This window comes from Canis lupus, chromosome 5 (assembly GCF_048164855.1).
Source record: "Canis lupus baileyi chromosome 5, mCanLup2.hap1, whole genome shotgun sequence".
In the NCBI taxonomy this organism is placed as follows: domain Eukaryota; kingdom Metazoa; phylum Chordata; class Mammalia; order Carnivora; family Canidae; genus Canis; species Canis lupus.
The window spans coordinates 43,618,658-43,646,554 of NC_132842.1; the positions used below are offsets into that span (position 1 = coordinate 43,618,658).

At 37.2% G+C, this 27,897-nt stretch overlaps 1 protein-coding gene and 1 pseudogene across 10 annotated transcripts in view; one reads left to right on the forward strand and one right to left on the reverse strand.

The window, feature by feature from the left end:
• Positions 1 to 27,897, reverse strand: part of SLC38A9 (solute carrier family 38 member 9) — an 82,335-nt gene that overhangs the window by 21,776 nt on the left and 32,662 nt on the right. For all 10 annotated transcript variants that reach the window (XR_012031191.1, XM_072826432.1, XM_072826438.1 and 7 more), the window contains 4 exons: positions 26,135 to 26,305; positions 21,984 to 22,043; positions 17,410 to 17,604; positions 15,517 to 15,624 (listed from right to left, as the gene is read on the reverse strand). Coding sequence is in view for 9 of the 10 variants with exons in the window: in XM_072826432.1 (XP_072682533.1) it covers positions 15,517 to 15,624; positions 17,410 to 17,604; positions 21,984 to 22,043; positions 26,135 to 26,305 (534 nt within the window). In the remaining variant the exon portion in view is untranslated. The remainder of the gene's footprint in view (positions 1 to 15,516; positions 15,625 to 17,409; positions 17,605 to 21,983; positions 22,044 to 26,134; positions 26,306 to 27,897) is intronic.
• LOC140633616 (B-cell CLL/lymphoma 7 protein family member C pseudogene) lies at positions 20,551 to 21,260 on the forward strand (annotated as a pseudogene).

The window sequence follows — 27,897 nt, forward strand, 5'->3', positions numbered from 1 at the left end:
TTACCCTGTGGCAAATGTTTATGATTCAAATAGCATATATATTATGATTTTACATTTATTTTAAAAAGTTTGTGTGTATATTAAGAAAAAAGACTGGAGGAATAACCACAAAAGTTTAAATAACGGTTATCGCTGGCTAGAGGGATTTATTTTAAATTAACCACTTATCTATATTCTAAATTTTCTATAATAAATCCAAAGTTACTATGAAATAAGAATAATAAAATAATAAATATTTCAAAAGCACTGCCAATTTCTGTCTTTGAAGTTTGCTAATACAAAAATGAAAAACTGCTTATATGTAGAATAACACCCAGATTTACATGAAAACAGTGCTAGATCTAGACAAAGTTGGTGACAAAATGGAGAACAACCCATCTTGAAGGACTCCTTAGTATAAAAAGGACTGTTTATCCTTTTCTTGTTTAGAAAATAAAGTCCACTGACATTTTAGGAAATGAAGTAAGGAAGTATTTAGGAAAGGAAGTAAGAATCAAGCATTGATTCTGAAAGAAATCAGGATTGTAAGATTTAAAAAATTACACAACTTAGTTTTCCACTAAATTTTTGTTGAAATGTTAGCTTTTATCTAAATTTTTATTTGCAGAAGCAATTCAAAGTATATTCTTCTGGGATGCCTGGATGGCTCAGTTAAGTGTCCTACTGTTGGTTTTGGCTCAGCTCATGATCTCAGTCAGGGTTGTAAGAATAAGCCCTGTCGTGAGCTCCACAGTGGGTAGGGAGCCTGCTTAAGACTCTCAACCTCTCCTGCTGCACTCCCCCCACACCCTGTGCACACTCATTCTAAAAAAAACACAAAAAACAAAATAAAAATTTTCTCAGGAAAATTCTCCCCCTTTGTCTATAATCTTCTAAACTTTTTACATCTAAGCAATAAAATAAAATGTGGGGGCAACTCCCACTTCTGTTTAAAAAAATAAAATGTTTTCAAAAAGATTTTAGGGCAGCCCGGGGTGGCTCGGCGGTTTGGCGCCTGCCTTCGGCCTGGGGCCTGATCCTGGAGACCTGGGATCGAGTCCCACGTCGGGCTCCCTGCCTGGAGCCTGCTTCTCTCTCTACCTGTGTCTCTGCCTCTCTCTCTCTCTCTCTCTCTCTCTCTGTCTTTCATGAATAAATAAAATCTTTAAAAAAATAAATAAATAAAAAATAAAAAAGATTTTATTTTTAAGTAATCTCTACACCCATCGTGGGGCTTGAACTTACAACTTTGAGATCAAGAACTGCATGCTCCATAAACTGAGCCAGCCAGGAGCCCCTCCAAAATCAACTCTTAATACATTGAGCATACGAGGATACACTGATCACTTCAGATCAAGAGTCAGCATTATATTTATATAATAGAGAAGTAGCATTTTTGGAAAGATGATAAAATTATTATTTACATGACTTTATTCTCTGCAGAGCAGCAACTGAAAAACTCTTCAGTAAGAATTCAAAGTCATCGAATCACAAAAGAGAAAGAAAGGAACAAAGGAATTAAAAACAACCAGAAATCAGTTAATAAAAAGGCAATATTAAGCGTATAACTATCAATAATTATTTTAAATGTAAATGAATTAAATTCTCCAACCAAAAGATACTGAATGGGTAAAATAATAAGACTCAACCAGATGCTGCCTATTAAGAGATTCACTTCAGCTTTAAGGACACACAAAGTCCAAAAGTGAAGGGATAGAAAAAGATATTCCATGCAAGTGTAAATCAAAATAAAACAAGGCTATACGTATATCCAACAAAATAGACTTTAAATCACAGACTGGGACACTTGGGTGGCTCAACTGGTTAAATGTCTGCCTTCAACTCAGGTCGTGATGCCAGGATCCGGGATCCTGGGATCAAGCCCCATGTTGGGCTTCCTGCTCAGTGGGGAGTCTGCTTCTCCCTCTGCCCTTTCCCTCTTCTTGTGATCTCTCTCTCTCAAATAAATAAAATCTTAAAAAATATACTACAGACTGTATCAAGACACAAGGAAGGTCATTAAATAATGATAAAGGGATCAACTCATCAAGAGGGTATAATATTTGCAAATATTTATCTCCAACATAGGAGCATCTAAGTATATAAAGCAAATATGAACAAATGTGATGGGAAAAACAGATAGCAATATAATAACAGTAGAAGGCTTCAATATGCCACTTTTAACAACAAATAGATCACCCAGACAGAAAATCAATAAGGAAGCATTGGACTTAAATGACACATTACACCAGATGTACTTGATAGACACTTACAGAACATTCCATTCAATAACAGAATACACATTCTTCTCAAGTGCACATGGAACATCTCCAGGATACATCACATGTTATAGCCCATTAAATATGTCTCAACAAATTTAAGAGAATTGAAATCTTACCAAACATCTTTTCCAACCATGATGGTATGAAACTAGAAATCAACTATTAGAAAAAAAAACTGGAAAATTCACAAATATGTGGTGATTAAGTAACAATGTTACTGAACAACCAATGAGACAAAGAAGGAATCAAAAAGAGAAATCAGTATGTTGAGACAAATGAAAACGGAAACACAACTTAACAAAACTTAAAGAATGAAGCAAAAAAAGTTCTAAGAGGACAGTTTAGAGTGATAAACAATCACACTAAGAAACCAGAAAGATCTCAAATAAACACTAGATGCCTGAGTGGCTCATATGGTTGAGCATGGCTCAGGTTATGATCTCAGGGCCCTAAGGTTGAGCCCCACACTGGGCTCTGCACTCATTGGAGAGTTTGCTTGAGGATTCTCCTTCTTCCTCTGCCCCTCCCCCTGCTTGAGCATGTGCTTTCTATCTCAAATACATAAACAAATCTTTAAAAAACTCCCTCAACTTTATACCTCAAGCAATAATGAGAAAAAAGAACAAATTAACCTGAAGTAGAATAAAGGAAATAGCAACGATAAGAACAGAAATAAATGAAAGAGAGACTAAAAAAATAGAAAAAAAAATCAATAAAACTAAGCAGGGTTTTTGAAAAGATAAAATAGAAAAACATTTCGCTAGATTAAACAAGAAAAAAGAGGACTCAAATAAAAAAATTATAAATGCAAGAGAAGACAGCACAACTGATACCAAAGAAATACAAAGATTTATAAGAGACTACTGTAGGGGCAGCTGGGTGGCTCAGTGGTTGAGCGTCTGCCTTGGGCTCAGGGTGTGAGCCCAGGACCCTAGGATTGAGTCCTTATCAGGCTCTCTGAGGGGAGCCTGCTTTTCCCTCTGCCTACGTCTCTGCCTCTCTCTGTGTCTCTCATGAATAAATAAATAAAATCTTTAAAAAAAGAGACTACTGTAAACACTTATACATCAACAAATTAGACAATCTAGAAAAAATAGATAGATACATTTCTAGAAATATACAAACTACCAAGACTGAATTATAAATGGAAAATATGAACAGACCAATTTCTTTCTTTTTTTAAAAAAAGATTTTATTTATTTATTCATGAGAGACACACAGAGAGAGGCAGAGACAGAGGCAGAGGGAGAAGCAGGCTTCATGCAGGGAGCCCGACATGGGATTCAATCCCGGGTCTCCAGGATCACACCCTGGACTGAAGGCGGTGCCAAACCGCTGAGCCACCAGGGCTGCCCGAACAGACCAATTTTTTTTTTTTTTTAAGATTTTATTTATTTATTCATGGGAGACAGAGAGAGAGAGAGAGTTAGAGGCAGAGACACAGGCAGAGGGAGAAGCAGGCTCCATGCAGGGAGCCCAACGTGGGACTTGATCCCGCGTCTCCAGGATCCTGCCCTAGGCTGAAGGTGGCACCAAACCGCTGAGCCACCAGGGCTGCCCAACAGACCAATTTCTAATGAGGAGACTGAATCAGTAACCAGAAACCTCCCAATAAAGAAAAGTCCAGGCAAGACCAGATGTCTTCACTGGTGATTTCTACCAAATATTTGAAGAAGAATTAATACTAATCCTTTTTAAACTCTTCCAAAAAATAAAAGAGGAGGGAACACTTCCAAACTCACTTTATGAGGCCAATATTACTCTGATCCTTATATCAAATCCAGACAAGGACACTACAAAAAAAGCAAATTATAGGCCAATATCCTTGATGAACAGGAATGTAAAAATTGTCAACAAACCATTAGCGAACTGAATTCATTAAGACATTAAAAGGATAATATGCCATGATTAAGTGGGATTTATTTTAGGGATGCAAGGATAGTTCAACATCCACAAATTAATCAATGTGATATACCACATTAATAAAACCAGGGATAAAAATCATTTGATCATCTTAATGCATGCAGAAAAAGCATTTTACAAATTTCAACATCCATTTATGATAAAAACTCTCAACAAACTGGCTACGGAGGGAATGTACGTCAACATAATAAATCCATGATCAAGATCATACTCAACAGTGAAAAGGTGAAAATTTTTCTTCCAAGATCAGGAACGAGACAGGATGCCCACTCTCACCATTTTTATTCAACACAGTATTAGAAATCCTAGCCACAACAATTAACCAAGAAAAAGAAATTAAAGTTACCCAAATTAGAAAGGAAGAAATAAAACTGTCTCCATTTGCAGATGACATAATATTATATATAGAAAACTCTAAAGACTCCACTGAAAAACTGTGAGAACTAATAAATAAATTCAGTAAAGTTTCAGGATACAAAACCAATATGTAAAAATCTCACTAACAATGAACCATTAGAAACAGAAATTAAGAGAACAATTCCAATAACAATAACATATAAAAAATAAAGTACTTAAGAATAAATTTAACCAAAGAGGTGAAAGATCTGTAAGGTGAAAAGTATGACAGTAATGAAAGAAACTGAAGAAGACACAAATAAATGGAAATATTTCATGTCCATGTTTAAAGAATTATTACTATTAAAATGGTCATGCTATCCAAAGCAATTCAATGCAATCCCTATTCAAATTCTTTTTTTTTTTTTTTAAGATTTTATTTATTCACTCATGAGAGACACACAGAGAGAGACAGAGGCAGAGAAAGCAGGCTCCTTGCAGGGAGCCTGACGAGGGACTCAATCCTGGGACTCCAGGATCACAACCTGGGCCGAAGGCAGGGGCCAAACAGCCTAGCCACTCAGGGATTCCCCCCCTATTCAAATTCTAATGGCATTTTTCACAGAAATAGAACAAATTATCCTAAAATATGTATAGCATTGCAAAAGACCCTGAAAGCCAAAGTGGTCTTGAGGAAGAGCAAGACTGAAGGTTTCACTATCCCAGATTTGATTTTATTTTGTTTTTAAAGATTTTATTGATTTATTCATAAGAGAGAGAGAGAGAAAGAGAGGGGCAGAGACATAGGCAGGGAGAGAAGCAGGCTCCTCACAGGAAGCCCTGATGCGGGACTCAATCCCCAGACTGGGATCACACCCTCACACCCTGAGCCAAAGGCAGACACTCAACTGCTGAGCGACCCAGGTGTCCCAACACAATCCCAGATTTTATTTTATTTTTATTTTTTTATTTTCCAGATTTTAAAGTTTAGTACAAAACTATGGTAGTCAAAACAGTATGGTACTAGCAAAAAAAGAGACATAGAGATCAATGGAACAGAAGAGAGTGCCCAGAAATAAACCCATACATATATTCATTTATGTCAATTCATTTATGTCAAAGGAGCCAAAATAAAGTGGATCACTCATCACCCACCTCTGAATTATCACCTCAGCAGTGCTTTTGTACATCCAGGTTCTTTTTTGTTTTTTTGTTGTTTTTTTAAGATTTTATTTATTTATTCATAGAGACACAGAGAGAGAGAGAGAGGCAGAGACACAGGCAGAGGGAGAAGCAGGCTCCATGCAGGGAGCCGGACATGGGACTCGATCCTGGGTCTTCAGGATCACAACCCGGGCTGCAGGTGGCACTAAACCCCTGCACCACCGGGGCTGCCCCTACATCCAGGTTCTGACAGTATTTTCATTAACGCTACTTTTCTACATATTCTGTTGATTCAGAGAGTGAATAAATGAGGCTATAGCACCTCTGACCTCAACTTATATTATAATTATGCATTTGACTGTAGCAGCTCCATTATGAATCTTAGTTTTAGACAGGGAATTATAGGACTTTTTTTCCTCTACCCAATTGACCTCCTGGAGTCATTGATTATGTCCTAACTTCAGCCAACCTTAAATAAAGGGTAAGGAGTGTTTCAGAGCCACTGAAGTTATTTTTAGCTTAAAAGAAAAGGCTTTTCATGATTGGGATTTTGCCTACTTATCCTTATCTCCAATCTTTTCCCCAACTAGTATTCTTTCAATCCAGCCACCCAGATTCTTGTAATTTCCTAAATGGATCATGTTATCTTAGGCCTTAACTGTTGCTTAAACATGTTCTACTGATCTGGCATATATCCCTTCCTCCAACTTTTTTTTCACTTAAAGAACTCCTTTTGGTCCTTAGAACCTTTTCCTGATTTCTAATTCTTTTTTATTTGCAATTCCTCTATCTTATTGTGTCATATTTATCTATGCACTATGATCAATAACTCACAAATTGGTCTTACTGTTCAACTCTAAGCTCCTAGAAGGCAGTGAGCCATGTTATTTTTTTGAGAATGTATGGCACATAATCAGAAGTATTCATTTATATTCAGGATAAAGGACTTTAGCCATGTAAGTGGTCAAAATTCTATTTAAAACTGTTCAGAATGATTTTTTTTGCTAATATCTTTTAGTTTTCAATAAGCTCTCTTCAGAATAGCTGATCTTTTCTTTCAGAGCAATCAACTTCTATTACCTCTAACTGCTTCCTGAAACAACTTGTTAATTGATCCTTTTCTAACTATGACAGGTGATATCAGTGTTGTTTCTCGTCAAAAGAGAGTAAGTATTCAGCTTTTTCCAATTAATCAACAAAAACAGTTTTTGAGTAACTTAAAAACCTGAAATTCTTTTCAACAGTTTTACTGAGATATTCATATGCACTTCACCCCCTTAAAGTGTACAACCATTTTGGAAAGCCTTTTGGCAACATCTACCAAAGCAGAATGTATGCATACTCTTTGATCTTGCAATTCTACTCTTAGGTTTATGCTCTAGAGAAACCTGTCATATTTTCACCCAAAGATATGTGTAAGAATAGAGTAGAGCAATAAACATAATACTAAACAACTGGAGACAAATGTCCCTCAACAGTAAAGATCAACAAATTGTGGGTATACTTACACAATTAAATACCATTGAGAATGAACTACAAAAAGACACAACTATATGGATCAATATCACAATTTAATGCTGATTGGAAGAAGCCAGACACTAAAGAACATATGTTTTCTATTCCTTTTACATGACATTAAAACCAAATCAAACCAAAATACAGACAAAACAAATCTCTGAAGTTAGAAGAATGGTTATCTTTGTAGGGAGATAGCAGCTGGTACGTATAATGAGAGCGGCTTCTGGAGTGCTAGTTTTTGCCCTGCTGCTGGGTATCTAGTATACTGTTTGTGAAAATTATCAAGCTGTATACTTAAGAGTTGTGCACTTGTATATGTTATGCTTCAATAAAAAGTTTAAAAGCAAAAACAAAAAGAATGGTAGGGCCTACAAATAAAAAATATGAAAACAGAAATTTGATTATATTTGGAAGCATTATTAAGTGTCAATGAGTGCATGGTAGAAGGTAGTCTGCTCCTAATGGAAAGCTTATAATAAAACTATTTTTATTTTTTTAATTCATTTATTCATGAGAGACACACAGAGACAGAGGCAGAGACATAGGCAGATGGGAGAAACAGGCTCCTTGCAGGGAGCCCAAAGCGGGACTTGATCCCAGAACCCTGGGATCACGCCCTGACCCAAAGCCAGACACTTAATCGCTGAGCCACCCAGGAGTCCCAATAATAAGACTTTAAAGCATATGTGGTCAGAAAATTTTTTCTGGTTGCAGATGAACACAATGCTATCATAAGGCAAATCACCACACAATCCCAGATCAATGTCTGAAATCAGTTTTAAAGCATTTAACAGTTTTTCATTTTAAAAATGTAGTCCTGGGGTGCCTGAGTGGCTCAGCTGGTTAAGCATCTGCCTTTGACTCAGGTTATGATCCAAGGGTACTGGGATCAAGCCCCATTTGGGCTCCCTGCTCAAGGGGAGCCTGCTTCTTGCTTTCCCTTTGTTGCTCCCCCGCTTATGTTCTCTCTCAAATGGATTAAAAAAAAAAAACAAAAAACAAAAACATAGTCCTAAATGTGTCTAATTGTTGAGAGTTAAACAGCATTATGGAGCTTCCAACAAAAAACAGCATTCTTTTACTTCATATCTCCCATCCTGAAGCCTATTTCCTAAAGGTAATTAATTAGAACTCATAACTATTCAGCACACTGTAAATTTATAATCTTTTAAAAAATGTTTATATTACTTTTCCTTTCTTTTTAAAATTTTAGACATAATCCATTGATTTTCCACCAGGAGACTTTAGTCCTCTTACTTTTTTTTTTTCTTTTTTAAAAGATTTTATTTATTCATGAGGACACAGAGAGAGAAGTAGAGACACAGGCAGAGAGAGAAGCAGGCTCCATGCAGGGAGCCTGATGTGGGACTTGATCCCAGATCCCGGGATCACGCCCTGAGCCAAAGGCAGACACTCAACCACTGAGCCACCCAGAGTCCCTCCTCTTACATTTTTTAAAAAAACATTTTTATTTATTTATTCACGAGAGACAGGGAGGGAGAGAGAGAGAGAGAGGCAGAGACACAGGCAGAGGGAGAAGCAGGCTCCATATAGAGAGCCCAATGTGGGACTCGATGCCGGGACTCCAGGATCACACCCTGAGTGGAAGGCAGACGTCCAACCGCTGAGGCACCCAGGCGTCCCAACATAATTCTTTTTTTTTTTTTTTTTAAAGATTTTATTTGTTTGAGAGAGGGAGAGAGAGTGAGCATGAGTTGGGGTGGAGGGGCAGAGGGAGAAGTAGACTCGATCCCAGTGCCCTGGTCATGATCTGAGCCAAAGGCAGACACTTAACCAACTGAGCCACCCAGGTGACCCTATCTATAATCATAATCCTAATTCTGATTTTGCAAAATCAATATTTAGTGTTTTTTTTTTAATATTTAGTGTTTTAATTTTAATGATTATTCTGTATTATTCACAGGTAAGCCATGAAATGTTTTATCAATATATTTTCTTATATAAAAATACTTTTGTTGGCTTGTTTTTATGGAGGTTTATGGAGACTGAAGTTTTTCCTTTTTTGGTTTCCTGTCTACTTAACAATAATTTTTCCTCAAATTCTACAAAAGAATGGTAAAACTCCATTTCATCTATACAATGCATCAAACAATCTTTTCCGTTTCATTTTCCTTTTGGAAGAAAATGCCTCCTGGGGCCCTCTGTTGCTGTGATCTGGGCAGGTTGCTTGCTAGGCCTGCTGCACAGCTGTTTCTTAGCATAGGCCTTCACCACTTCTCTGAGGATTTTTGTGATTTACTGCTTTTTGGTGGAGCACATTCTGCAGGGTTTTTTGTGTGTGTGTGTGAGAAAGAGTGCATGGAAGGTAAAGTTTTGTGAGACTTTACCTTCTGAAAATATCTTTGTTGTACTCTAACACTTAGGTGAGGGTATAGTGGGATTTAGAATTTTAGGTTAAAATAACTTATCCTGAGACTTCATGACATTTTTCTCTTTTAGCTTTGGAGTTGGTTAAAATGTCTGAGAGTATTCTGACTCCAGACCTTTTGTAAAACCTGTTCTTCATCCCTAGAACCTTTCAGGGTCTTTATCTACGGTGTTCAGAAATCTTACGATGATATGCTTTGGTGTGGGTTTTATTCACAGTGCTGGGCACTTTGGGGTCTGTATGTCTAGAAACTCATGTTCTTTAGTTAGTGGGAAATGTCTTAAATTATTTCTTTGATAATTTCCTCCTCCTTTCGTTTTCTCTCTGCTCCATGGAACTATTTTTAGTTATTGGGCTACCTGGATTAATTCTTTAATTTTCTTATCTTTTCTCTATTTTTCTTTCCTTCTTTCCTCTCTCCTGCTTTCCATCCCTCCTTTCTTCCATCCAACCATGATTTCTAATCTACTTTTTGGAAGTTGGCTTTATCTTCCAAATTTTCTTTGCATTCTTTTTTTTTTTTTTTTAAATTTTTATTTATTTATGATAGTCACAGAGAGAGAGAGAGAGGCAGAGACATAGGCAGAGGGAGAAGCAGGCTCCATGCACCGGGAGCCCGATGTGGGATTCGATCCCGGGTCTCCAGGATCGCGTCCTGGGCCAAAGGCAGGCGCCAAACCGCTGCGCCACCCAGGGATCCCTTTCTTTGCATTCTTAACTTTTATTATATTTTTGGTTTCTAAGACCAACCTCCCTCCTTTCCTTGGCACTCAATTAATGTTTCACGGATATATCACTGTCTTTTGTCACTTTGAGAAGGTAATTTTTGGGATGTTTTCCTTTTTTTTTTTTTTTTAAAGATTTTATTTATTCATGAGAGACAAAGAGAGGCAGAGACACAGGCAGAGGGAGAAGCAGGCTCCACGCAGGCAGCCCAATGTGGGACTTGATCCCGGAACCCCAGAATCATACCCTGAGCCAAAGCAGACGCTCAACCACTGAGCCACCCAGGTGTTCCTGTTTTCTTATTCTTTTTCCCTCTTATTCTCTTTTCCTTACAAGGTCTTCTTCCCTGGCCTAGTTTTGTTTTCAAGTCAGAGGCTTTCCACAAGTATCTAGTGATTTTTGGCTATCTTTTTTTTTTAATAATGAAAAGAAAAGTGAAGCATAAAAAAAAAGTATAGTTAGTAAACATCTAAATGGTCTGATATAAGCAAGGTACCTGCCATTTCTTTGGTAAAACCCAAATGTCCAAGATTCTAGCTCTTTCTTTTTTTTTTTTAATTTTTATTTATTTATTATAGTCACAGAGAGAGAGAGAGAGGCAGAGACACAGGCAGAGGGAGAAGCAGGCTCCATGCACCGGGAGCCCGACGTGGGATTCGATCCCGGGTCTCCAGGATCGCGCCCTGGGCCAAAGGCAGGCGCCAAACCGCTGCGCCACCCAGGGATCCCCTAGCTCTTTCTTCTTGGGCATATCAGTTTCTCCAGAGGAGAATCCTGTTATCTTATACTCTCAACATTCTGGAAGCCAAAGAGTAAAGAAAAGAGAATTGAAGGGAACAAAGGGAGAGAGGAGAGTCTCACCACTCGACATAACACTTTCACTTAGTTCCTTAGTTCATTTGTTGTATTTGGAGAACCTGAGTTCTGAGCCTAATTCAGTTTCTTCCATCTTTTGATAGGTGGAGGAGGATAGTTAAAATCTATCTATTCCTGATGTAAACTTTCATGGCATTCTCCCCATTTTAAGCCCTTTTTCCTTACTCTTGCTTTCAGAGTGACCCAAATGACTCCAACTACTGAGGGTTTCAATCCCTCTCCACAGGTGCTTAAATTTCAGCTTTGTTTGCTTTGCTGTCAGTCTATCTACTAGTTTTCCAGTATCTATCAATCTGTTGCTGTCTCTTGTTTGCTGTTGTCTCTTCTATAGTCTGTGTTTGTTTTTACATTTTTTTTCTTCACAGTTGGTTTAATGAGATTAGAAGGGAGTAGGGATAAACACCTTTATTCATTCAACATTGTTTATGGACTACTCACTATGCCCTCAGAATTATTACAGGCCTCTGGGACACAACAGTAACAGACAAGTACAGAAAACAAAAACAAAGAATAACCCTTTTCACAAGATACACAAATTAAAAAAAAAAAAAATACAGGTAACTCCTTACCAACTGAATTTTCATTCTCTGAATTCAAGAGCCAAATAGCTTTAGAAGCATTTTTAGAAAGTCCTTTGTTATCTTAATGTCTGCTATTTTCTGAAACTCAGGTACAAAATAGGTTAGAATAATAGATATCCCTTAATATTTCAATTCATTACTAGAATTAGTAACTTAGGGCTCCTTGGGTAGCTCAGTCAGTTAAGTGTCTGCCTTTGGCTCAGGTCATGATCCCGGAGTCCTGGGATTGAGCCCCCCATTTGACTCCCCATTCAGCAAGGAGTCTACTCTCTCTGCTTATTCCTCTGCTCATGTTCCCTTTCATTCTCTCTCAAATAAATAAATAAACCTTTAAAAAAAAAAAAGAATTTGGAACTTAATAGATTTAGAAAACCAGGGATACTTGCATATGATTTGATAGTGATGAGAGCACTAAAGAAAAATAAGCCACAACAAGAAGTGGGAGTGGGTAGGAAGCCAGGGAAGGCCTCTCTAATAATAATAACCAAGTGGATATCTGAGAAAAGACAAAGGCATTTCATGTACAGGTACCAGTTAATGCAAGGATTCTGAGCAAAGGAGAGTGCTTGCCATTCTTGTGGAATAGCAGGGAAGACAGTGTGGCTGAAGTGGACTGAATAAGTAGGAAAGTAATAGGGAATGATGGCAGACAGGAAGCCAGGAGTCAGATGATATAGGACTTGTGGACTATGACAGAGGCTTGTTTTATTTTTATTTTTTAAAGATTTTTATTTATTTATTTGAGAGAGAGAAAGAGAGAGAGAGAGTGCATGAGCAAGGGGGTGGAGAAGAGGCAGAGGGAGAGAGGGAAGCAGGCTCCCCACTGAGCAGGGAGCCAGACAAGGGGCTTAATCCCAGGACCCTGAGATCAGGACCTGAGCCAAAGGCAGCCACTTAACCCATTGAGCCACCCAGATGCCCTGAAGCTTGCGTTATTCTAAGTGAGACAGGAAACCATTAGAGGCTTTTGAAGGTTGTTTTAAAAACATCACCCTGGCTGCTAGGTGAAGAACAGACTATAGAGGGGGAGGCAGAGTGGAAATGGTGAGACTAGTTAAGAGGCTACTACGTTAATCCAGGTGAGAGATTAGCAATTTGACTAATTCTTTCTAATGGAAATGATAAAAAGTAGTCAGATACTCAATTTATTTTAAAAGTACAGCTGACATGCTTTGTAGATATGGAGGGTAGGGGGAAAACAGTTAAGTATGATTTCTAAAGTTTGGGGCCTAAGCAAGTGGAAACCTGGGAGAAGAACAGATTAAGAATGTTGGTGTAATGTGGATAGATGAAGAAGGAAACAAATACTTGGTTTTCATAAAGAAGTTTGAAATATCTAGTGGATGTCCAAGTGGAAATGTAGAAGGGGCAGGTAGATACATAAGGATGGATCTTAGTGGAGAGATCTGGCCTAGAGATATAAAAGTGGGCCTAGTCACCATATAGATAATATATAAAGCCAGGTGACTACATGATATTTCTTAGGGAATAAAATAGGGAGAAAAGAAGTTTGAGTAAAACCCTATGATAATTCCATAACTGACTGGTCAGGAATGTGAGAAATTATTATTATTATTTTTTAAGATTTTATCTATTTATTCATGAGAGACACAGAAAGAAAGGCAGAGACAGGCAGAGGGAGAAACAGGCTTCCCATGGGGAGTCCAATGTGGGACTTGAATCCAGGACTCTGAGACCACAACCCGAGCCAAAGGCTGATATTCAACCTCTGAATCACCCAGGCGCCAGAGAAATTTTCTTAAAAGAATTAAGAGAAAATTGGGTTTAGAAGTTAAGAAAATGTTTCAAGATATAAGGAGTGACCAAATGTGCCCACGTTGCTAAGTTGAGATATGAGATATGGTCATTGGATATGAGAACTCGTCATTGGATTTTGCAAGATGGAGTTATTGGATGTCAGTGGAGTGACTGGGGCAAAAGCCTAGCTAACATGAATTCAAGGCAAAATTGAAAGAGAAGTAGAGAGTAAGAATAGACAACTCTTTCAAAGAGTTTTTCTTTAAAGGGAAGCAATAGCTAGAGGGGAATGTGGGAGCATATGAGTTTTTGTTTTTTTAGACTGAGAGATAGATTTGTATTCTAGTAGGAATAGTTCAGTAAAGGAAATATTTAATGGTACATGATTAAGAAGACAGAAGGGATAACTAGAGAAATAAAGTCCTGGAGGCAGAAAAGAATAGGATAAAACACATAGGAGTATTTTTTTCTATTTTTCCAATTATCTAGGAAGAAGGGCAATAGGATTCATTGCATTGAAAAACATTTTTGATAATAAATGTATATAAAGATTCAATCAGAACTACAAGTTTCTGTGAATTCTTCATCAGGACAGTAAACAGACTCATATTCCAAAGTTCTCTGATTCTTAATTAGCCTTACTGAAAAAGACTTATGACATATTTATGACAGATTTTCATAAAAAATTCTTCAATCATAATAAACTAATTTCAGGACCATAAATATAAACATGAGGCTTTTTAATCCTCATGATTCTCTGTATCATTCAGAAATGAAATAAAGTGAAATAAATGGTTTAATATGTATTTAAATGTTTTCTTTTCCATCTTTTAAATATTTATACTTTTTCCCCATTTCTCTCAAGTCCTATCATTAGCAGAAACGTTTATCATTAAGACTCTTAATATAAATCAGTATGGACCTAATTTTAGAAAAAAACTTCCCAGACTATTTCTATCAATGAATGGCCACTAGCTTAAAGTGGCCATTTTCATTCATGTCCAACTTTACACACAATCTGGAAGAGAAGGATGCCTTTCAAGCTCCAGTATTTCCTTTATCTTTAATTTACACTGCCTTTTTGGTCTTTATGGGCTTCTTAGAGAAATAAAAAATCAAAGCTAATGCACCCAGATGATCTGAAAATAAGTAACCATAGTAGCAAACAACTTCCAACAAACAACTTGATATACTTGGAAAACCCAGACATGCTGTAAAAAAAAGAAACCAAAGGAATGGGAGACAGTTATAAATGCTGACTTCAGAGAGTAACACCAGATACTAAATGGACTTGAATTCTAGACTGCCCAAATTGCCAGGTGAAGAATAGAAAGAAAGCAGTCTTCCTAAACCAACAAGAGATTTTTGTAATGCTTTCTCCTCATGAGTTTTCAGGAGACTAGTCTAATATTCACTTCCATTTTCTAATCTGTTTTCTCATTTACATTGGCCATTCATTGCTTCACCGTGCTTTTATCATACCCCAGATCCACTGAATTTGGGTGAAATTTAAAACACTGCCAAATTATAACCATAAGAGAAAAAAGGAGGGGAGGGAATACTTAATAACCACCATCTTAATTAGCCTGAGAAACAATTAAAAAAAGAAAACTATAAGGGGAATAATGATGTTAATGAACAGTATTATCTACATATGTTAATCACTGACCGGGTTCTAAGCCTCTGAAATTCTAGGGGTATGTTTCCCCAGAAAAGTCTAGAAAATGAGTTTGATTTTTTAAATTGCATTGTAACTTCAATGAACTTCAATCCTTAACCAGAAATGATACAGAAGCCTGGTTACTCCTGAGAGAAAAGCAGAGTAATTTTAACTGCACTCCTGTTTTTAGCTTAATAGCATTAATAAAAAGTGCTCATCCAAATAAATACCATTATTTATATTACAATAATAATACTTAACAAGTTAACTAAAAGATCACATTTTTGTAATTTATTGATTCTTTATTTGGCTAAAACAGCTTACCTGGTACAAAATATTCTGTCTGCATAAACCAGTGAAATTCCAAATGAAATCCCAAGTGTATGGCCTTATAGGTGACAAGGAAAATCAAATAGAGAACAGACACTGTACCTGTGAGAAAAAATTTAGAAACCATTTATCATCTTTGTGTGTTTTACAGACTGTTTTAAAATTAAGCTTTGGGGCAGCCCTGGTGGCTCAGCAGTTTAGTGCTGCCTTCAGCCCAGGGCGTGATCCTGGAGACCCAGGATCGAGTCACACGTAGGGCTTCCTGCATGAAGCCTACTTCTCCCTCTGCCTGTGTCTCTGCCTCTCTCTCTATGTCTCTCATGAATAAATAAATAAAATCTTAAAAAATAAAAAAAGAAAAAAGAAATTAAGTCCAGTCATTATGGAGTAGAGTCAGGAAATACAAGTAGGTTTCTTTCTATAGGAATTAGACACTAATTTCTGTAAAGAAGCTATAATTGTAAAAGAAAGGGAAAGTACCAAAAAAACAAAGGGGAGGGGGAGGAAGCAAAATATTCTTAAGGAGATAATCAATCTGGTTACAAGTCTGGTGATTGTTTTAGCAAATACTTTACCAGTTTATATGCTAACTTTTAAAGAGCTGTTCCACAGGAAAGTCAGCAAGCAAATCAGGAAACCACAAATGAGCTATATAAGCTCTCTGTGGGTTCGCAGTTCAGCTGATTCAGAAATGATAAAAACAAGAGGCCAAAGCTTATATAACCACAATGCTTGATTTTCTGTGTGTGTCTGCGGCAGTCTTGCAGTGAATCCTATTGTGACACAGAGAAGTATAGAGAAATATCCTTACCTCCTCCTTTGGTCTTCTGGAAACCTCAAAAGCTACCTCCTTGATGTGATGAGTAATCTAATTATTTTATACTCTACACTGCCTACCAGGAGATCAAATCTATAGGGAGGAGGTGAAACCCTATGGTTTATTTGGGGTTATCAATTTTTTATGAACGTTATCTTTAGTTAGCCAGATCTAAGTTTCTTCTTTTTTAAAATATTTTATTTATTTATTCATGAGAGAGAGAGGCAGAGACACAGGCAGAGGGAGAAGCAGGCTCTATGCAGGGAGCCCGACATGGAACTCGATCCCGGGTCCCTGGGCTGAAGGCGGCGCTAACCCACTGAGCCACCCGGGCTGCCCCAAGATCTAAGTTTCCACTGAGGGTTCCTTTTGCCATCTTAAATTTCAGTATTACAAAAGAAGACAGGATCAAAACATTCCTTTAATGATGCAGAAATTTGTGAAATTTCTTCAGTGACTTCAGAAATTTGAAAAACCAGGCTCACAGTAAGAAGTCTGTTCCTTTAAAGGAGGTAGTAGTGTTCCAAAAAGGAAAAAGCACTAAAGAGGAAAGCAAAAGCAGAATAAACCTCAATCGGTTGAGTTAGACAGAGAATGACATTCCAGGTAGAAAGCTAAGTGATAATTCTGTGACATACTCTTAAATAGAAACTAGGAAAAAATATTCTATAACCTCCTTTAGTAAATATTCTTATCTTACGCTTTCAATCCTTAGTATTGAGAATTCCTGTAATATCCAATTTGGATCTCTCCTCCTGAAAACTTCATCTGTTTCTTCTAAGTTGTACCCACTAAGGAAATGGGGAACAATGGTTCAGTAAGGATAGAATGGGAAATCTAGTAACTCATCTTTTAAAAAAAAGAACTTGGACTTTAAATGGTCATCTGCATTTTTCTCTGTGCCGAACTCCATAAAGAAAATAAAAAAGCAGGGTAACATATAAGTGAACAAATTAAACACAGGTAAACAGGGCTGGTAGGTAAGTCTCTCCCCAGCCAGATCATATTTCCACAAAATCCAGTGTGTATTCTATTACACAGAAGCTCTATAACACAGTGCTTCAGCTTACCTAGGATATTAAATTTTGAAAAAAATGAAGGAGATTTGAAATTGAGCAGTGGCAGGAGGAGCCCTATGAGGTAAAAGGGCACTGTCTTGGACTTATTCCACCACGTTTCAAACTGCTGGAGTTCTGTGTCATTGGCGTAGAAAATCATAGAGCCATTTTCAGGACTGCCACCACTCCCAGCACTTGGACAAATCACTGCAATAGGAAAAGCATCAGATTAGAGAAGATCATGAAGAATTCAAAATGACTATCCCAGAGACTGACACTTGCTCTACCAACCTCAATTTGTATCATGAATAAGTTTCTCCTTTCTGGAAAAAATAGAAGGTTATATTTAAATATATTAGGAATCTTTTACCTACAAATAATTAAAGGTAGGAGAATTTTAAAAAATTTTGAGGTATATCTTTTTTTTTTTTTTTCTTCTTGCCCCACCCCCATCCCCACCCTCAGCCCGCGACCCCACGCCGTATATCCTTAATTTCTATGGGAAGCTATAAAATTATCCCACCAACTATCCTTTGGTTCCACTGCCAGAGAGAAAATATTGGGTTGAATGGCATTTGATCTTATTTATACAATAATGTAAGAAATATTCAGAGTAACTGGTGCAGCCACTCTGGAAAACTGTGTGGGGGTTCCTCAAAGAGTTAAAAATAGAACTGCCCTACAATCCAGCAATGCACTGCCGGGGATTTACCCCAAAGATACAGATGAAGTGAAACACCAGAACACCTGCACCCCGATGTTTATAGCAGCAATGTCCACAGTAACCAAACTGTGGAAGGAGCCTCGGTGTCCACTGAAAGATGAATGGATAAAGAAGCTGTGGTTTATGTATACAATGGAATATTAGCCATTAGAAATGACAAATATGGGATCCTTGGGTGGCGCAGCAGTTTGGCGCCTGCCTTTGGCCCAGGGCGCGATCCTGGAGACCCGGGATCGAATCTCACATTGGGCTCCCCGTGTATGGAGCCTGCTTCTCCCTCTGCCTGTCTCTGCCTCTCTCTCTCTCTCTCTCTCTGTATGACTATCATAAATAAATAAATTAAAAAAAAAAAAAAAGAAATGACAAATACCCACCATTTGCTTCGACATGGATGGAACTGGAGGGTATTATGCTGAGTAAAATATCAATCGGAGAAGGACAAACATTTTATGGTCTCATTTGGGGAATATAAAAAATTAGTGAAAGGGAATAAAGGGGAAAGGAGAGAAAATGAGTGAAAATATCAGTGAGGGTGACAAAACTTGAGAGACCCCTAACTCTGGGAAACGAACAAGGGGTAGTGGAAAGAGGGGTGGGCTGGGGGTTGGGGTGACTGGGTGATGGGCACTTGGCGGGATGAGCACTGGGTGTTATGCTATATGTTGGCAAATTGAACTCCAATTAAAAAAAAAAGAAATATTCAGAGTGATTGTTACATTTGGGCTAATAACCCATACAAAGGCCAAAGAACAGGTTTCTTTCTTTCTTTTTAGAGGGGGGCAAGGGGCAAAGGAAGACAGAGAGAGAATCTCAAGCAAGCTCCATGCCCAGGGCACAGCCCGATGTGGGGCTCAATCTCACAACCCCAAGGTCATGATGTGAGTCAAAGTCAAGAGTCAGACAGTTAACCCACCTAGCCACCAAGCCACCCTAGAACAGGTTTCTTTTAACAATAAAACAAATCTATGGGTTTGGAATAAAAAGTGCACATCACTGAAACAGATGACATGGTATTGCCAAAAACTAATTGTTGCTTAATGCTTAAGAATCTTGAATTCTGGCAATCTGGAATAATTTTCATGGAGGTTTATCATATTTTACAGTAGCCCAACAGCTTAGATGATATCCAGAGAACTGAGAATTGAATAAAACATATTTTTTCTAACACTAATCTTCAAGGGGCAATTTCTTCTGTTGAGAGGATACAAATCATTCTGTGTTTTTTAATTTCATAGTAGTACTTTTCCTAATAATCAGCCCTTTAAAAGGAATTCTTAATGCTGATGAAAATACTACTAATAAGTAACAATCATACTCATCACTAGTCAAAGAGAAAAATGATATATTCAATTTAAGTTCTGTTTTTAATTTTATTCTCTATCCATTATATATTTGGCATGCTACAAAGCCAAACAATTTTCTTGCTTAGCCAGCATTTTGACATGTACTTTTTTCTTCTACGTCTGCACAGAGTAAATTAACTTGAATTTTTCTTGCGCTAATAATAACAGTGGTAAAGAGCACAGGCTATGGAAGTTAACTGACTGAATAGTCAATCTTGACTCTGTCACTTAGTAGTTATATATAACGTTGGGCAAGTCATTAACTTCTCTGTGCTTTGGTTTTTCCATTTACAAAGTGAAGTTAACATTATCTGCATTACAGAGGTGCTGTAAAACATTTAGAGTAATGCCTGCACACAGTAAATATCCAATGAAGGTCAGCTGTAACTTTACATTAACTGAGACTGTCATTCTACTTAACACATTGTTCAAAGAGAAGAATGTAAAGTAAATTGACTTTGCTGATGGTGCTCTCCAAATCATCAGTGTCATCACGAAATTTATGAATATATTTTAAAATTATACTGAAATACTTCAGTATAATTATTCAAAGGTGTGTGTGTATATATCCACAGAAAAGCTGGCATGGCACTCACTCATTTGCTAGTGTTAAGAAAACACAGGTTAATGAGTTTAATTAAGAGACAGAGTAAGACATTGAAACATTTGCTTCAAGAGAGGAGACTTCTGTCCATTCATTGTATCCTCATAGCCTAGAATAGTTCCTGACATAAAAGAGACCTAATAAATATATATTGAGTGGTGCCTGGGTCGCGCAGGCAGTTGAACAGCTGATTCTTAGTTTCAGCACAGGTAGTGATCTCAGGGCGGTGGGATGGAGCCCCTTATTGGGCTCAGCACAGAATCTGCTGGACTCTCTGCCCCTCCCCCTAGGCACCACACACAAGTGTGCGTGCTCTCTCTCTCTTAAATAAACTTAAAATGAGGGGAGCGAGGGAGGGCGCGGGCAACTCCTGGAGGGACGGCAGGCTGAGAGAGCAGCGCCCGGGTCTGGCGCTGAGTCTGAGTCTGCCGGACGGGAGGCGGCCCAGCTGCGGGCTTGGCCTTGGCCCCAGTCCCACCAGCATGGCCTGCCAGACCATGCGGGCCGAGACCCGGAGCTGGGCCAAAGATGACATCAAGAAGGTGATGGTGACCATCAAGAAGGTCCATCCAAGGAGATGGGAGAAGCGCTGGGTGACTGTGGGTGACACTTCCCTTCATATCTTCAAGTGGGTGCCAATGGTGGACCCCCAGGAGGAGGAACAACGGAGGGCAGGTGGCGGAACGGAGAGATCCTGAGGCCGGGAGCGGCGGGGCAGGGGCACCAGTCCCCGAGGGGGTGAAAACAGTAACCAGAGTTTCCATTCGGAAAGCTCCCTGCAAAAGGGCACCGAACCCAGCCCTGGGGGTACCCCCCAGCCCAGCTGCCCTGTGTCACCTGCTGGACCACCAGAAGGGGTCCCAGAGGATGCTCAGCCCCCACGGCTGGGCCAAGAGAGAGATCCTGAGGGCATCACTGCAGGCAGCACCCATGAACCCCCAATGCTGACCAAGGAGGAGCCTGTTCCAGAATTGCTGGAGGCTGAGGCCCCCGAAGCTTACCCCGTCTTTGAGCCAGTGCCACCTGTCCCCGATGCAGCCCAGGGTGACACAGAGGACTCGGAGGGTGCCCCCCCACTCAAGCGCATCTGCCCAAATGCCCCTGACCCCTGAGAAGCCAGCCTGCCTGTTCTGTTGCCCCAAGGGCCCCTTTGGCTTTTTACAAATAAAGACCCTTTTGTAAAAAAATAAATAAATAAAATAAACTTAAAATGATATCAATTTATTATCTTTGAAATCTAAGCACATAAATCTAAATACATAATGTAAAGATACATTAGCATTTCTTAAGCCCAATACTCTGAAATCTAAATCATTAATACATAAAGCTTTAGGTGATGTTAAAGGTTAACAGTTTAACTGTTAGGAAGGTTATATTAGCTTTTATATTCACTTTCCCTATGACTGCCATAGTAGATAAACACACAAGACACAAAGACTTATTTCTAACTAATTAAAGGAAACTTTTCAAAGAAATGAAGATTATTTTTTTCTGTATTTACTAATGTTTGTTCATTATTAAGAAAGTAGTTTACATTTGTGTATCTTAAATATTAGTGACTAATAAATGCCTAAAAAAGTTAACGACCTGAGACCTATGCTTCTAGATTTCCAAAACAATTAGCAAAGATAATGCTCTTAAAAATATATATTGACTATTTATAGGCAAATATGGATTCTACAGATGAATCTTGTCTTCATATGAATATGTGTTCATATTAACACAATCTTTTATGGAGTTTTTTTTTTTGAATTGCATTAGTTGCCAACAATTAATAGTGGCTCAGTTAACATAATGGTAGCGATGTTGAACTAATTATTCACCTAAAATAAAACAATATGTTCTACCTTAAATTCTTTCTGAAGCAAAGTGGAAATAAAAAAACAAACTAAACTGTAAATTCCAAACTACTTACCAGGGTTGCTATCATTGGTACTTAGTACAGCATCTGTGTCATTAATGTGATGAATAAAATCTGAAAATTAAAGAAAGAATATAGTTTAATACCAAAGGAAAGATGCTAAATCAATTACCCCCTAAAATCTTTGATCTATAAAAATCTTTTAAGATCTACTGTGTGGTAATATTACCATACAATGAATCAAAACTGCTTCATTATTAACACAGCTTCACTGTTCTCAGCTTTCTCTACTTAGAGGAATGATGTCATTGGCTTCATAGTTCCCATTACGGAAAACTCTTACATGATTGAAGATTTAAAAAAAAAAATCTAGCTACACAGTAAAATTTAGTTAAAGCCCTGGAATCAAGATAAAGTGTACAATAATTTTCTGATACTCACACTAATTGATGTAAGTATAGTTATATCTTATATAAAGTTTTAAAAGCCTGCAGAAGGGGAAAACCAACACTTATAACAGCAAAACTTACCTGAAGAATCACTTAAAGTTTTTGCAAAGTGTTATATATGCTTTTATAGACTGAGGATTATATAGTTATTGCTCACATTACCACGAAGCTATACTAAAGGAAGTAGTAAAGTAAAAAACATGTGCAGAATGGGAGAAGATATGTGCAAAAGAAATATATGATAAAGAATTAATATCCAAAATCTATAAAGAACTCATAGAATTCAATACCCCAAAAAACAAATAATCCAGTCAAGAAATGGACAGAAGACATGAACAGACGTTTTTTCCAAAACAGACATCCAGATGGCTAATGGACACCTGAAAAGATGCTCAACATCACTCATCATTAGGGAAATGCAAATCAAAACCACAATGAGATAGCACCTCACACCTGTCAGAATGGCTAAAATAAACAACACGGCAAACAAGAGATGTTGGTGAGGATACAGAGAAAGGGGAACCCTCTACACTATTGGTGGAATGCAAACTGTTTCTGCCACTCTGGAGAACAGTATGGAAGTTCCTAAAAACTTAAAAATAGTACTACTCTATGACCCAGCAAATGCACTACTAATACTAAGTATTTACCCAAAGGATACAAAAGTACAGATTTGGAGGGGTACGTGCATCTCAATGTTTATAGCAGCATTATCAACAATAGCCAAACTATGAAAACAGCCCAAATGTCCATCAACTGAAGAATGAATAAAGATGTGGGGTACATGTATGTGTGTGTGTGTATTACTAGATTACTCAGCCATCAAAAAGAATGGAATCTTGGGATCCCTGGGTGGCGCAGCGGTTTGGCGCCTGCCTTTGGCCCAGGGCACGATCCTGGTAGACCCGAGATCGAATCCCACATCGGGCTCCCAGTGCATGGAGCCTGCTTCTCCCTCTTCTTGTGTCTCTGCGCCTCTCTCTCTCTCTGTGACTATCATAAATAAATAAAAAATTAAAAAAAAAAAAAAAGGAATCTTGCCATTTGCAATGATGTGGATGGAGCTAGAGTGCATTATGCTAAGCAAAAGAGGTCAGTCACAGAAAGACAAATACCATATAATTTCGTTCATATGTGGAATTTAAAAAACAAAACAGATGAACATAGGGGAAGAAAAAAGAGACGGAAGCAACTCACAAGAGATTCCTATTATAGAGAACAAACTGAGGGTTGATGGAGGGACATGGGTAGAAGATGGGCTAAATGGGTGATCGATATTAAAGACACCTGTTATGATCAATGGGTGTTATATTTAAGTGACGAATCACTAAACTCTACTACTGAAACCAATATTACACTATATGTTAACTAGAATTTAAATAAAAATTTGAAAAGAAAAAGTATTTGACTGCTTAAAATTCCAAAAAAGTATATGCAGATATCTGAGCATTCAAATCATTCTACCATTAACGAGAGAATGGGTAAAGAACATGTTTTCTTGATAGACTGAATTTACTTTATTCTGTTTGAGGTTAATCTTTTATAACCTTAGTAACCATTAAAAAAGTGTTTAATGTGAAAGTTAAATGAGTTGATAAAAAATGTGGGATTAGATTTTCTGGTCATAAAGCAAGTTAAGTACATGAATCACTCACCTCCATTGTATGCTTCTTACAATAATAGAGTAGTAAAAAAAAAAAAAAAAGTAGAGTAGTGCTCTAGGTTTTTATAGTATCTTCAAGGGTTATTAGTGATAAGATTGGAGGTTATCAATCATTATCTACTTCCTGATGCTGAAGATTCAAATAAGACTAGTAAAATCTTGACACCAAGATTGGTATGGTAGGGTGAATATTCTCCCCCTAAATCCATGTCCACAACAACCTTAGAATGTAACCTTATTTGGAAATAGGGTCTTTGAATATAAAATCAAGTTAAGATGAGGTCATTGAGGCCCTAAATTCAATGACTGATAGCTTTAATAAGGAGAGAAAAATTTGTACAAAGACTCACTGAGGGGTGATGTCTATGTGAGGACAGGCAGAAATTGGGTCATGTAGCCACAAGCCAGGGAATGCCAAGGATTGCCAGCAATCACCAGAAACTAAGAGGAGGCAAGGAAGTCTCCTTCCCTAAAGGCTTCAGAGGGAATGGAGCCCTAGTGGTACTTCAATTTTGGACTTCTAGTCTCCAGGACTGTGAGAGAATAAATTTCTTTTGTTTTAAGCCAAGTAGTTTATGGTAATTTGTTACAGCAGCCCTAATACAGCAAGGTTCAACAAGGACAGTATGAGAAAAAAAAGAAAAAAACATCATAGGCTAGTATCTCTTTTGAAAAGACCCAAAGGAAAAGAAAGACACAAAGTTTCTAAATAAAACAGTAGCCCCATTCCTCTTGAAAATAAATTGAATCCAGTAAGAAATTAAAAGTATATATCATGACTGCTAAATTAAGTTTATCCCAGGATATAAAAATGATTTAAATCATACAAAATGTATTCATTTAATTTACCACATTAACAACTTAAAGTAGAAAAGACTGGAGTGTCTGGATGACTCAGTTGGTTAAGCGTCTAACTCTTGGTTTTGGGTCAGGTCATGATCTCAGGGTGGTGAGATCAACCCGAATCAGGCTCTGTGCTGGGTGTAGAGTCTGCTCAGGATTCTCTTTCTGCCTGTCCCTCTGTCCCATCCCACTCTACTCACACACACTCTCTCTCTCTCAAAAAAAAAAAAAAAAATAGAGGAAAATAGACAATTTATGATTGTCTCAAGGGATGTAGAGTATTAAGCGTCTGATAAAATCCAGCACACATTAATAAAAATTCTTAAGGAAATAATAGGCAGGAACATCTTTAAATTGCTAATGGGTGTAACCAATATCGCACAACAAACTCAATATTTAATGGTGAAAGATTTCCACAGGAACAACATAAGGATGTCTACCAGCACTGCATCTATGTAACTTTACACTTTAAAAAAGATAAATATGTCTATATATGTGTACATATAAACATTTATATGTTGTTTGTGTATACATAAGGATATATGTATATAAATATAAATGTATATATATATGTATGAATCACTTAAGTAATAATTGGGCAGGAAGTTTTCAGTACTCATGGATGATGTAACTATCTAAACAGAAAATGCAAAGTGAATCTACAAAATTAGAATCAGTAAGAGTTCAACACATCTGCTAGATTCAAGACAAAGATCCCAAAATTATTTAGGTTATTTTATAATAGCAACAATTTACTTGAATTTTTATATTTAAAAAATATATCACTACTTTCTGGGAAGACAGAATAGTTTCATGAAGGGGAGGTGGGTTTCATGGATGTATTCATCAAAGTTGTATGCCTAAAATTTATATGTTTCTATGAATAGAAGTTCTATTTAAAAAAGAGAATTGAATATATAATGGTTAATGAAGGTGAGGCGTGGGTATAAGCATAGGTCATGTTTTCTCAATGGATAAGATAATGACCCCAAGGGGGAAAAAAATCTGTTCTGAGGGTGCAAAAAAAACCCCTTACTCTTTTTATATATAAAGCACAAATATACACACAGTTCATATAGAGATAAAAGTATATCTGTGATATTAAAACAAATTGAATCAACTATATTTTCCAGAATTACAAATGACTTTACTTTATCCCAGGTCCAGAATTTAAGGCTGAAAGTAAAACAATGCAGTAGTTACTGTACTTTAAAGTAACTACTGTTAAAGCATATGATATAGATACTTACTAAAAATAAACCTTCCAGTATTAAAAAGAAAATTAGACATAAGCACCCAATAAACTATCATTGCTCCAATGAGAGATACCAAGGAGAAAAGGAGACTCGACCATTGTCCAAAGGAGCCAAAATAGTATCTGCACACATCTGGATATTCCCAGGTAGTGGTATCCACTGATGCTAAATAAAAATAAGAGAAAGAATAAAATTAGGTGTTAATCACCCATAATCATAATTAATTCAGAACACTTAATAAGATATTAAGAATATATTCCACCACCAGACATCAGACCATATAATCATATAACAGAAATTAAAACATTATAGAACAAATACATACAAAGGCCAATAAAACAGTATAGATAATATAAGTAAACTATAGTATGATAATATTTTGTAATTAATTAAAAAAATAATAAATCAAGGCTAGACAAAAATCATGACTCTGAAGATATTATTCAATATTTGGCATACTTAAATAACCTACAGAGAAAAGTTTTCCTGAGTCATACTTTATACCACATGCCAATTTCAGACAATTGAGCTAAAAATTCAAAAATTAAATAACAGAAAAGTTACAAGACAATGTAAAAATAGATCTTGAAAGGTTATTCTTTTCTATCAAACGAAGAAATAGAAATTACAATGGAAAAGATAGGTAGATATAAACAAACTCATATTATACAAAAGCCAAATGTTGGATAGAAAAGAAAACTGACAAAAAATAATGGATAAAGGGCTAAGGCCTACAATCATGCAAAGAACTTAGCAGATCTATAAGAGCACCAAGGACCTTGAGGATAAATGGGAAAAGGATACAAATAAATAATACAATAAAGAGAAAATATACCACTGCTTAACAGAGACCAAAAACAAAAAAAAACAAAAAAACAAAAAACAAAAAACAAAAAAAAAAAACAAAGAAGGCAAAGCCTGGTCTCTTGATTCAAAATTGCAAAAGAGGGCACCCCCAGTGGCGCAGCAGTTTAGCGCCGCCTGCAGCCCAGGGTCTGATCCTGGAGACCCGAGATCGAGTCCTGCGTCAGGCTCCCTGCGTGGAGCCCGCTTCTCCCTCTGCCTGTGTCTCTGCCTCTCAGTCTCTCTCTCTCTCTCTCTCTCTGAATAAATAAATTAAAAAAAAATGTTTAAAAAAAAAACAAAAAACAAAACAAAACAAAATTGCAAAAGATTCACTAAAATAATGTAGGTCTATTTAGGTCCTAAACTACTTTAAAACAATCTAAGGTATTTCCCTAATCTAGAATTTATAGAGAAGAGTAGAGGCAATGTATTATTAAACTTTGTGAATTCACTAAAATGGATATGTTCATATTCTCATATTTTTCTAGTTATATTTTCTACTTTTAGGTGATTCCAACATTTAGATCTCTTGGTAAGGAAACATCAAAAGTCACCATTAACCAATAAGAATCATAGAATTTTCTTTACTTTTTTTAAAAGATCTATTCATTTGAGAGAGAGAGAGAGGAGGAGAAAGGGAAAATTCTGAAGTAGATTCCCTGCTGAGCATGGAGCCCAACGCGGGGCCTGATCTCAGGACCTTAAAATCATAACCTGAGCTGAAATCAAGAGTCAGATGCTTAACTTACGCAGGCCACCCAAGGACCCTAGAATCACAGAATTCTCTATTTAGTTCTGGAAAAGACTTAGGACTACAAACCTCTCTGAATTTCAAAGGCAGTCACTAATACATTGACTTATCAGTTCAGTCGAATGCTACACATTAGAGAAGTAAATTCTTTAGGCACAAA